An 11,859-nucleotide genomic window follows, 5' to 3' on the forward strand; every position below is an offset into this window, starting at 1 on the left:
TCTAGTCGGGGTCTTGAACCCGGACTTTCGGGTCAAAAATCTGAGGGTCCCGGGTCCGTCCCCCAAGAAAAAAATAGGTTCCCGAAATCAGGGTAAAAATACCTACCTAACTTCGGAAAAATGTAAGAGTTTTTACTAAACTAGAGTTGTTCCCTCAATTCATCTCCCAATCCAGAAGTATTGCAAATTGTCGTCTTTTTTTAAACAAAACAATTTTTATAATAAAATATTTTTCCGAAATGGAGATAAACGTACCTACCTCTGAAATAAATTAAAAATGGTTTGGTTTTTACAACAAAGTTCTAAAGTTAGTACATATTTATTGTGCCAGGTGTAGTCTTTTTTTGTAAATAAAAATTAAATTGTTACATGTCTTTTAAAGCTAATTCTATTCTTTTTATGAATTCATTGATTTGATTTCTATTAACTTGGAATTGTATATAACTTTCGCTTTTACTTTGTAAGTCAATGCTTAAACTCAAAGTAATATTTATCAATATCTTAAAATTTCGATCAAAGCTGCTGTCACCCAAAACAAGCCTTACATCCCAATCAAATGATTTAACTAAAGGACAATCGTTACTATTTTGTTCTCTTATAAGAAAACGGATAATCTCCTCTTTTCTAGCTGAGTAAACTGATTTTATGATATATTGCAACTCAGGGGAAAACATTGACTGGTCATCAATATCTCTTTCCGAACAGCACATTAGTCGATAATGTTTGGCCATGTTACGCGAAGCTAGCAAAAAGTCGTCTGGATTGTGAAATCCGAACTTATGACATTGCCGCATCAAGGTATTTTCATCTTTATTTCCAATGAGAAAGTCAATTGACTGATTGAGAATCTGAGAGATAAATTTTATCATTAAATACCACACAATTGAATCACTGGCATTATCACCTCTATCAATATTTCTTTATTATCAATATTTAATAAAAATTCGTACTGTCCCATTTTGTTTATTGTGTTATATTATACGAGTTTTATAGTCTCGTTCGAATATAGTTCAAAATATTCACAAACCGAAATATTGTTACGAGAGCTCTCTAACTGGCTTAGAGCATGTTCAGATGTGCTATAGAACAAATTGAAGTGCATAATGGTTTTCTCATATTTAAGCCATAGTGGGATAATACTGGTAACAGCAAGTGTTGTGCAACTATCGTAACTACAAACATATACACATTTGTTTTTGTACGTAATAGAAAATGGAAACAAAATAATTAATTTTCAATAAATTATTTTAATTTGTCTTTTTAAATTTAAAATGTTGAGGAATAGTTATTCAATTATTTAATTTGACTGTTTTCTTATCATTCCTCTGAATGTAAAGTTGCTAGCTATAGGTCCAAATCTCTCAACACTTCAATCAATCGCAAAAAAATCGTGGAAAAGGCAACATCACTTTCAAATAGAAACCAAACTGCATAGATATATAGGCCCGTTCTTATATCTTTCCTTTATAATCCACTTTTGTTATCCTTTACTTTAGGAAGGATAAGGTTCACATTATCTCATTACTACATCTTACCCATGGTAGAAGAATATAGGTAGATGCGTCAACGCTTGGGAACATTGATATGTCAATATTTTTTAAGTGCTTTGTCAAAAATAAGGCGAGTTTTATATGTTTTTTTTTAATGACATGTATTTTACCACAATTTTTACAAATTTCAATAATTTTTCATTCACGATTTTCAGTATCAAAATCGGTTTCACAGTTGATTGTCCCAGCAGCTGTGTCGATGCGACTACCTGTATTCTTCTACCATGATCTTACCTTTGGAATATATGAATTTTTTACAGAGATATGGCTAGCTTTTTGTAAAAGTAACTGGTAGTCACTGCATTTTTTTCACAATGACATCTTCATTTTAGTTTAAAAATAATCAACAAAACACCTGCGTGAAGTAAGCAACGTTGCTAACTATCGATAACATCGAATTTCACCAAAAATACAGGGTGACTCAGAACATCGAAATTTCACATTTAATACCTTTTTTTCAACTGTGCGTCAGAGAAAAAACCTGGAACCGATTTGAAAACAAAATTAATTTATAAAATTATGGATGAAAAAGTCCATGAAATAAACAAATTTTGTTCCATAATGAATTCTCATACCCCTGTTATTAATTCCATAAAAACATCGCAAATCAGTTTATGATAAAAGAACATTTTCAAATTCTGATATTTCACTGGTGGTCAGGGCGGAAATCTGCCTCTGGAAGCCTCCATATAAAAACGTCCAAAAAACTGTGAATGTCAAATGAAAGTGGGAGCCCTTACGAGTATTTTGGCATATAAAATGTTCTCCAAGTCAGTTTTTGGTAGAAGAAATTTTCCAATTTTCTCATATTCCACTGGTGGTCAGGACGGTAATCTGGCTCTGGAAGCCTCCATATAAAAACGTCCAATAAACTGTGAATGCTAAATGAAAGTGGGAGCCCTTACAAGTATTTTGGCATATAAAATGTTCTACAAGTCAGTTTTTGGTAGAACAAATTTTCCAATTTTCTCATATTCCACTGGTCGTCAGGACGGGAATGTGGCTCTGGAAGCCTCCATATAAAAACGTCCAAGAAACTGTGAATGCCAAATGAAAGTGGGAGCCCTTACGAGTATTTTGGCATATAAAATGTTCTCCAAGTCAGTTTTTGGTAGAACAAATTTTCCAATTTTTTCATATTCCACTGGTGGTCAGGACGGGAATCTGGCTCTGGAAGCCTCCATATAAAAACGTCCAAAAAACTGTGAATGCCAAATGAAAGTGGGAGCGCTTACGAGTATTTTGGCATATAAAATGTTCTCCAAGTCAGTTTTTGGTAGAACAAATTTTCCAATTTTCTCATATTCCACTGGTCGTCAGGACGGGAATGTGGCTCTGGAAGCCTCCATATAAAAACGTCCAAGAAACTGTGAATGCCAAATGAAAGTGGGAGCCCTTACGAGTATTTTGGCATATAAAATGTTCTCCAAGTCAGTTTTTGGTAGAACAAATTTTCCAATTTTTTCATATTCCACTGGTGGTCAGGACGGGAATCTGGCTCTGGAAGCCTCCATATAAAAACGTCCAAAAAACTGTGAATGCCAAATGAAAGTGGGAGCGCTTACGAGTATTTTGGCATATAAAATGTTCTCCAAGTCAGTTTTTGGTAGAACAAATTTTCCAATTTTATCATATTCCACTGGTGGTCAGGACGGGAATGTGGCTCTGGAAGCCTCCATATAAAAACGTCCAAGAAACTGTGAATGCAAAATGAAAGTGGGAGCCCTTAAGAGTATTTTAGCATATAAAATGTTCTCCAAGTCAGGTTTTGGTAGAACAAATTTTCCAATTTTCTCATATTCCACTGGTGGTCAGGACGGGAATCTGGCTCTGGAAGCCTCCATATAAAAACGTCCAAAAAACTGCGAATGCCAAATGAAAGTGGGAGCCCCTACGAGTATTTTGGCATATAAAATGTACTCCAAGTCAGTTTTTGGTAGAACAAACTTTCCAATTTTCTTATATTCCACTGGTGGTCAGGACGGGAATCTGGCTCTGGAAGCCTCCATATAAAAACGTCCAAAGAACTGTGAATGCAAAGTGAAAGTGGGAGCCCTTACGAGTATTTTGGCATATAAAATGTTCTCCAAGTCAGTTTTTGGTAGAACAAATTTTCCAATTTTCTCATATTCCACTGGTGGTCAGGACGGGAAACTGGCTCTGGAAGCCTCCATATAAAAACGTCCAAAAAACTGTGAATGCCAAATGAAAGTGGGAGCAATTACGAGTATTTTGGCATATAAAATGTTCTCCAAGTCAGTTTTTGGTAGAACAAATTTTCCAATTTTCTCATATTCCACTGGTCGTCAGGACGGGAATGTGGCTCTGGAAGCCTCCATATAAAAACGTCCAAGAAACTGTGAATGCCAAATGAAAGTGGGAGCCCTTACGAGTATTTTGGCATATAAAATGTTCTCCAAGTCAGTTTTTGGTAGAACAAATTTTCCAATTTTCTCATATTCCACTGGTGGTCAGGACGGGAATCTGGCTCTGGAAGCCTCCATATAAAAACGTCCAAAAAACTGTGAATGCCAAATGAAAGTGGGAGCGCTTACGAGTATTTTGGCATATAAAATGTTCTCCAAGTCAGTTTTTGGTAGAACAAATTTTCCAATTTTATCATATTCCACTGGTGGTCAGGACGGGAATGTGGCTCTGGAAGCCTCCATATAAAAACGTCCAAGAAACTGTGAATGCAAAATGAAAGTGGGAGCCCTTACGAGTATTTTAGCATATAAAATGTTCTCCAAGTCAGGTTTTGGTAGAACAAATTTTCCAATTTTCTCATATTCCACTGGTGGTCAGGACGGGAATCTGGCTCTGGAAGCCTCCATATAAAAACGTCCAAAAAACTGCGAATGCCAAATGAAAGTGGGAGCCCCTACGAGTATTTTGGCATATAAAATGCACTCCAAGTCAGTTTTTGGTAGAACAAACTTTCCAATTTTCTTATATTCGACTGGTGGTCAGGACGGGAATCTGGCTCTGGAAGCCTCCATATAAAAACGTCCAAAAAACTGTGAATGCAAAGTGAAAGTGGGAGCCCTTACGAGTATTTTGGCATATAAAATGTTCTCCAAGTCAGTTTTTGGTAGAACAAATTTTCCAATTTTCTCATATTCCACTGGTGGTCAGGACGGGAAACTGGCTCTGGAAGCCTCCATATAAAAACGTCCAAAAAACTGTGAATGCCAAATGAAAGTGGGAGCCCTTACGAGTATTTTGGCATATAAAATGTTCTCCAAGTCAGTTTTTGGTAGAACAAATTTTCCAATTTTCTCATATTCCACTGGTGGTCAGGACGAGAATCTGGCTCTGGAAGCCTCCATATAAAAATGTCCATAAAACTGTGAATGCCAAATGAAAGTGGGAGCCCTTACGAGTATTTTGGCATATAAAAAGTTCTCCAAGTCAGTTTTTGGTAGAACAAATTTTCCAGATTTTCTCCTCTAGGTATGTCCGACACCGGCTAACGCGAACAAAAGGTTTCTAAATTCGGAACCTTTTGTAAATAGCCGGCCTTCGGCCGGGGCTTGAGATTTTCTCCTCTGGGTATGTCCCACACCGGCTAACGCGAACCAATAATTTCTGAATTTGATGCTTACGCGAAATATACCTTTTTTTATTGAAAACATAGTTTTAATTAACGGGTTAGAATCGGGTTATGCGGATGTAAAGACCCATATCTCTGGACTGAGTAAAGGTATTAGCACAAAGCATTTTGGAAAGGTAATGCACCCTTTTTTGACTTTTTGGGGGTTTTATAAAAAATCCGGGTCCAAAAAATCGATAATTTGACTATAACTTCCGAACCGTAACATGTGACCACTTGTTGGATAGGTATTTTTATAAGCTTTCCAACGATATCTATATTGTCTATATCAGGTAATTGGATCCGGGTCTAGTCGGGGTCTTGAACCCGGAATTTCGGGTCAAAAATCTCGGGTCCCTGGTCCGTCCCCCAAGAAAAAAATAGTTTCCCGGGATCAGGGTAAAAATACCTACCTCTGGAAAATTTTTCGAAAATATTAAAGAGTTTTTACTAAACTAGAGTTGTTCCCGGTTTTATTTAAATATTCTACACAAATATAATAATATACAATCATTGACTAATTCACTTAATAATTTATATCAAATATTTGTTTTCGATCTATAACAAAAGGCAAAAGGCGAAAACACAGCAGACAAGGCAGAGTTGGTTTTATGCGATTGTCGCCGTCTAATATTGACATATAGCAGCTCTTACGACGGCGTTAAATATTTAAGATATTGTGCTGTTCACACTCCTATCTTTGGAGTATTGTAGAAGAATACAGGTAGATGCAGCAACGCTTGGGAATATTGATGTGTCAAAAAATTTAAAATGTTTTGTCAATAATAAGTAGATTTTTATATGTATTCTTATACGATGCAAATCGGAGGTTGTTATGATATGAATTTTTCAACAATTTTTACAAATTTCAATAATTTTGTTGTTACAAAATGGCCAGGCTTAATCCCTTTATTGTTGTTTTTATAAAAACAAGGAGAAGAAGAGGAGAACGATGGTAATGTTTACCGGGGGTAAGACGGGGAATACCAACGTTTCGGAAAGAGCCACCAATCCTCATCAGTTCCCTTGTTTTTTGTCTGGGATATACCCTCTATACTATGGATAAGGAACTTACTTTTCAAAAATTGTGACAGTTTGGCAATTTTACAATTTTACTGAGTTTTAGCCAGTTTTGAATTTCTTAATATTTTTCTTATATTTAAGATTACGAATTCTGTCATCAGTTTACAAATGTAATGCTTGTTCAGCCTCGCTGCATTCTATGTCTTACAACACTGTCCGCTGCCATTGATAAAATTCTCACATCCGATACTCAACTTACCCTCATACATGCTGACCTTTGTCAACTAAGTCTTAAATCGAAGTGTTTGTTAGAAAATGTATTAAACATTTTTCAATTTAATCTTACACTTAGTTCCAATTATGGTACAATAAAAAGGTAAGGTAGAGCTACCTTCCGATTACAATTTTTTTCTCATTGTGCCCGACTTCTGCCAATTTTGTGTATGTATATATTGTTTTGAAAAATTAAAACAAAATATTTTGAAAACCAATGATTGGAAGACACTTACATTGTGGCTCGCGCATTAAGGCTATTAACCAGCATAGGCATGAAATTGAAAGATTGAACAGTTTTGATCATATTTTTGAGAGAAAATCAATCATTCATTTTTCACGCTATTTAACTCTTTTTAAAAATGAGAAAAAATATAAAAAAAATCAAAATCATTTTGAATGAGTCTGACAAGAAGCGGGTGTAGCCTTAAAGTACGTTTATATATATGAGGGTTAACCCACTGGATTTGGATTTAAATTGTCATGTCCATTACTTTTACTTCAAATAAATCCTCTCAAAGTAGGTTAACCCTACAAAAAGTTCTAACGTAAACATGGCATTAGAGCTGCATTTCTGTAGTTTTACGAAGCTGTTCTACCTCCTTATTGTACCATGGCTCCAATCACAATAGTTTTTTTTTGACGTTTTTATATGGAGGCTTCCAGAGCCAGATTCCCGTCCTGACCATCAGTGGAATATGAGAAAATTGGAAATTTTGTTCTACCAAAAACTGACTTGGAGAACATTTTATATGCCAAAATACTCGTAAGGGCTCCCACTTTCATTTGGCATTCACAGTTTTTTGGACGTTTTTATATGGAGGCTTCCAGAGCCAGATTCCCGTCCTGACCACCAGTGGAATATGAGAAAATTGGAAATTTTCTTCTACCAAAAACTGACTTGGAGAACATTTCATATGCAAAAAGACTCGTAAGGGCTCCCACTTTCAGTTGGCATTCACAATTTTTTGGACGTTTTTATATGGATGCTTCCAGAGCCAGATTCCCGTCCTGACCACCAGTGGAATATGAGAAAATTGGAAAATTTGTTCTACCAAAAACTGACTTGGAGAACATTTTATATGCAAAAAGACTCGTAAGGGCTCCCACTTTCATTTGGCATTCACAGTTTTTTGGACGTTTTTATATGGAGGCTTCCAGAGCCAGATTCCCGTCCTGACCACCAGTGGAATATGAGAAAATTGGAAAATTTGTTTTACCAAAAACTGACTTGGAGAACATGTTATATGCCAAAATACTCGTAAGGGTTCCCACTTTCATTTGGCATTCACAGTTTTTTGGACGTTTTTATATGGAGGCTTCCAGAGCCACATTCCCGTCCTGACCACCAGTGGAATATGAGAAAATTGGAAATTTTGTTCTACCAAAAACTGACTTGGAGAACATTTTATATGCCAAAATACTCGTAAGGGCTCCCACTTTCAGTTGGATTCACAGTTTTTTGGGCGTTTTTATATGGAGGCATCCAGAGGCAGATTTCCGTCCTGACCACCAGTGGAAAATGAGAAAATTGGAAAATTTGTTCAACCAAAAACTGACTTGGAGAACATTTTATATGCCAAAATACTCGTAAGGGCTCCCACTTTCAGTTGGATTCACAGTTTTTTGGGCGTTTTTATATGGAGGCTTCCAGAGGCAGATTTCCGTCCTGACCACCAGTGAAATATCAGAATTTGAAAATGTTGTTGTATCATAAACTGATTTGCGATGTTATGTATGGAATTAATAACTGGGGTATGAGAATTCATTATGGAACAAAATTTGTTTATTTCATGGATTTTTTCATTCATAATTTTATAAATTAATTTTGTTTTCAAATCGGTTCCAGGTTTTTTCTCTGACGAACAGTTGAAAAAAAGGTATTAAATGTGAAATTGCTATGTTCTGAGTCACCCTGTAGTTTTGGTGAAATTCGATGTTATCGATAGTTAGCAACGTTGCTAACTTCACGCAGGTAAGTTTTTATATCTTTTCGTGAAATAAATCGATAATTCAGTTCTTCAATATAAAATAGACGATAAGTGTTATCAATTTTTTATTTAAATAAATTTTGCTGATATTGTCATAGTATGAATATAAAATATGGCAACAGGAATTTGTAAACTTAACATTAAAAGATAAAGGGAAGATGGTCTGATCTTTTGCTTATCAGACTCATTCAAAATTATATACAACAATTGTTTTCATTTTTTTATATATTTCCTAATATTTGAAATGAGATAAATAGCGCGAAAAATGAATGAAATGCCTGGATTTTCCCCCAAAAAATACGATCCAAACTGTTCAACCACATAATTTCATTTCTAAACTGGCTAATAGCTTAAATGCGAGAGTCGCAAAGTCCGTGCCTTCCATTCATTGGTTTTGAAAATGTTTTCTTTTCATTTTTTCCAAACACGAAATACATACACAAAATTGGAAGAAAAAGGCACACTTAGAAAAAAATTGTAATCAGCTGGTTGCTCTACCTTACCTTTTTATTGTACCATGGTTTTAGAAAACATGAAATATATGACTTTATTACTTGATGTGATGCTGCTGTTCCTTAACCGCGAAAAAAGTCCTGCACCATCGCTGTTGGCCTTTTGTACAGTACAACAGCGTTATTTTCTATTATTAGGCAAAAAATGTTCAATGTGAAATTGTATATCAAAAATGTGTATTGTATGTGTATCATAAAGGGTCAAATCGAATTTGACACTAGAAAAATATAGGTAGATGCATCAACGCTTGGGAACATTGATATGTCAAAATTTTTAAAGAGCATTGTCAAAAATATTATGATTTTTATATGTTTTCATATACGACGCAAATCGGAGGTTGTTATGATATGTATTTTTCAACAATCTTTACAAATGTCGATAATTTTTATTTCAAGTTTTTCAATTTAAAAATCGGTTTCCCAGAAGCTGTGTCGAGGCGACTACCTGTATTATTCTATCATGGTAATACCATAGAGCAGGGATGCTCAAAACAAAAAATGAATGTGTATTGGTGCGAGAGAGTGAACATCCACTCAAAGAAATTTCATGAGTTGTTGGCGCCAACTAATGCATAATGATATTATTATTATTAGAGTGTACTAGCATATTATAGGGGGAAATGTTTTGTTTTGTATAAATACAAATATATAAATTTAATTTTAATTCAACTAAAAACATAAATAAATAATTAAATTAAATGTAAAAAAACCAATTCACCGATTAATTTACAAATAATCGATACAAAAGTAGTTAAATAAGCATACACTTGTTTTAGTGCTACTTTAGGAAGACGGGTTAATGGCTCTGAACGTAGAGACGGCAACTTCTAGTTGGCTGCACACCGAGGTCCGCGGTTCTTTCCAGAGAACGGCCCTTGTAAGCCATCATCCACACCAAATATGCCTGATGAGCCGCGTAACCAACGGCGAAACGCGTCGCATAGTGGTGAGTGTGTGATAGTGTCTATCTGGCTTTCCTTTTCACTGCAAATTTCAGATCATTAAGCTCGTCTCGAAAGAGAAATCAAACACATAAATCATAAAACATATGATCTTCGCTTTAATAAGGCAAAACTCAAAAATTCAGCCGAGCCCGGCTGTGGGATTTGAACCGCGGACCTCGGTGTGCAGCCAACTAGAAGTTGCCGTCTCTACGTTCAGAGCCATTAACCCGTCTTCCTAAAGTAGCACTAAAACAAGTGTATGCATTGGAAGCAATGTAGTTGTTGTGGACAAAAAATCCATCACTACAAAAAACAAAAACTTTGCTGTGAAAAAAGATCTGCCAACAGAACTAGAGTCGAACCTGGAGAGTTTCTAGTGTATAATTCGCATATGCTAATTTGCAATAAGTTCGAAATATATACTACTTTCCAGAGAACGGCCCTTGTAAGCCATCATCCACACCAAATATGCCTGATGAGCCGCGTAACCAACGGCGAAACGCGTCGCATAGTGGTGAGTGTGTGATAGTGTCTATCTGGCTTTCCTTTTCACTGCAAATTTCAGATCATTAAGCTCGTCTCGAAAGAGAAATCAAACACATAAATCATAAAACATATGATCTTCGCTTTAATAAGGCAAAACTCAAAAATTCAGCCGAGCCCGGCTGTGGGATTTGAACCGCGGACCTCGGTGTGCAGCCAACTAGAAGTTGCCGTCTCTACGTTCAGAGCCATTAACCCGTCTTCCTAAAGTAGCACTAAAACAAGTGTATGCATTGGAAGCAATGTAGTTGTTGTGGACAAAAAATCCATCACTACAAAAAACAAAAACTTTGCTGTGAAAAAAGATCTGCCAATAGAACTAGAGTCGAACCTGGAGAGTTTCTAGTGTATAATTCGCATATGCTAATTTGCAATAAGTTCGAAATATATACTACTTTCCAGAGAACGGCCCTTGTAAGCCATCATCCACACCAAATATGCCTGATGAGCCGCGTAACCAACGGCGAAACGCGTCGCATAGTGGTGAATGTGTGATAGTGTCTATCTGGCTTTCCTTTTCACTGCAAATTTCAGATCATTAAGCTCGTCTCGAAAGAGAAATCAAACACATAAATCATAAAACATATGATCTTCGCTTTAATAAGGCAAAACTCAAAATCTTTTTCTTTCTCTGCAGTTGTCTTTCTTCTTCTTCCTCTAAAATTATATCAATTCAAGTAGCGCAAGAGCATCCGAGTTCATGTTGACGCTTCAAAACTACTTTGTAAATGAAAAGTTGGTACAACAGTTGTATGAAAAGTTGGTACGTGCGAGGAGACCGACCAACTTTTTCATACAACTTAAAAGTGACAAGTTGGGCCAACTGTTGGTGTGTCTGAGGGCAGCTTAATAACATAGTAGAATAATATAGGTAGATACATCAACGCTTGGGAACATTGATAAGTCAAAAATAAGTAGATTTTTATATGTTTTCTTATACGACGCAAATAGGTTGATATAGTATGTATTTTACAACAATTTTTACAAACTTTCATTCATTTTTTCATTCAACATTTTCAATTTCATATTAAGTTTGACAGTTTATTGTCCCAGCAGCTGTGTCGATGCGGCTACCTGTATTCTTCTACCATGCTTAATAATTACCCATGGTACAATAAGGAGGTAGAACAGCTTCGTAAAATTACAGAAATACAGTCCTAAGGCTATGTCAATTTCCTGTCAAATTTGCATGCAAAATTAATTAAATATTTTTCCTCATTTTAAAAATAAATAAAAGAGCGGGAAAAATGATGATTCTCATCAAAAAAAAGTCCTGAGCGAATGCTCATATTTAATTCCAATCACTCTTACAACAACGAAAAAATATGTCTTATCCCTTACAGAATGTCCTGAGTGAACACTCATTTTTTTAGACGAAAGAAAAGAAATTTGATCCATTTGTGATATTTCACAAAAATATGCTTATGTACT

General features: G+C 35.6%; 1 protein-coding gene across 1 annotated transcript; it reads right to left on the bottom strand.

The window, feature by feature from the left end:
* Positions 1-281: 281 nt before the first annotated feature.
* Positions 282-1,063, bottom strand: LOC101894672 (uncharacterized). Its single transcript, XM_005189531.4, has 2 exons — positions 905-1,063; positions 282-848 (listed from the first exon to the last, which is right to left on the bottom strand). Exons 1-2 carry the CDS (start codon positions 956-958, stop codon positions 366-368), a joined length of 537 nt encoding a protein of 178 aa, XP_005189588.1. The 5' UTR covers positions 959-1,063; the 3' UTR covers positions 282-365.
* Between the last annotated feature and the right edge of the window lie 10,796 nt (positions 1,064-11,859).

Source organism: Musca domestica, unplaced genomic scaffold, assembly GCF_030504385.1.
Source record: "Musca domestica strain aabys unplaced genomic scaffold, Musca_domestica.polishedcontigs.V.1.1 5, whole genome shotgun sequence".
In the NCBI taxonomy this organism is placed as follows: Eukaryota; Metazoa; Arthropoda; class Insecta; order Diptera; family Muscidae; genus Musca; species Musca domestica.

What these genes read in the sequence shown, in the direction of transcription:
- LOC101894672 (XM_005189531.4), bottom strand. Translation starts at nt 958, where the DNA reads ATGGGACAGTACGAATTTTTATTAAATATTGATAATAAAGAAATATTG. An exon ending in ATAAAGAAATATTGATAGAG is followed by an intron (nt 849 to 904) that starts GTGATAATGCCA and finishes TTTATCTCTCAG; the next exon opens with ATTCTCAATCAGTCAATTGA.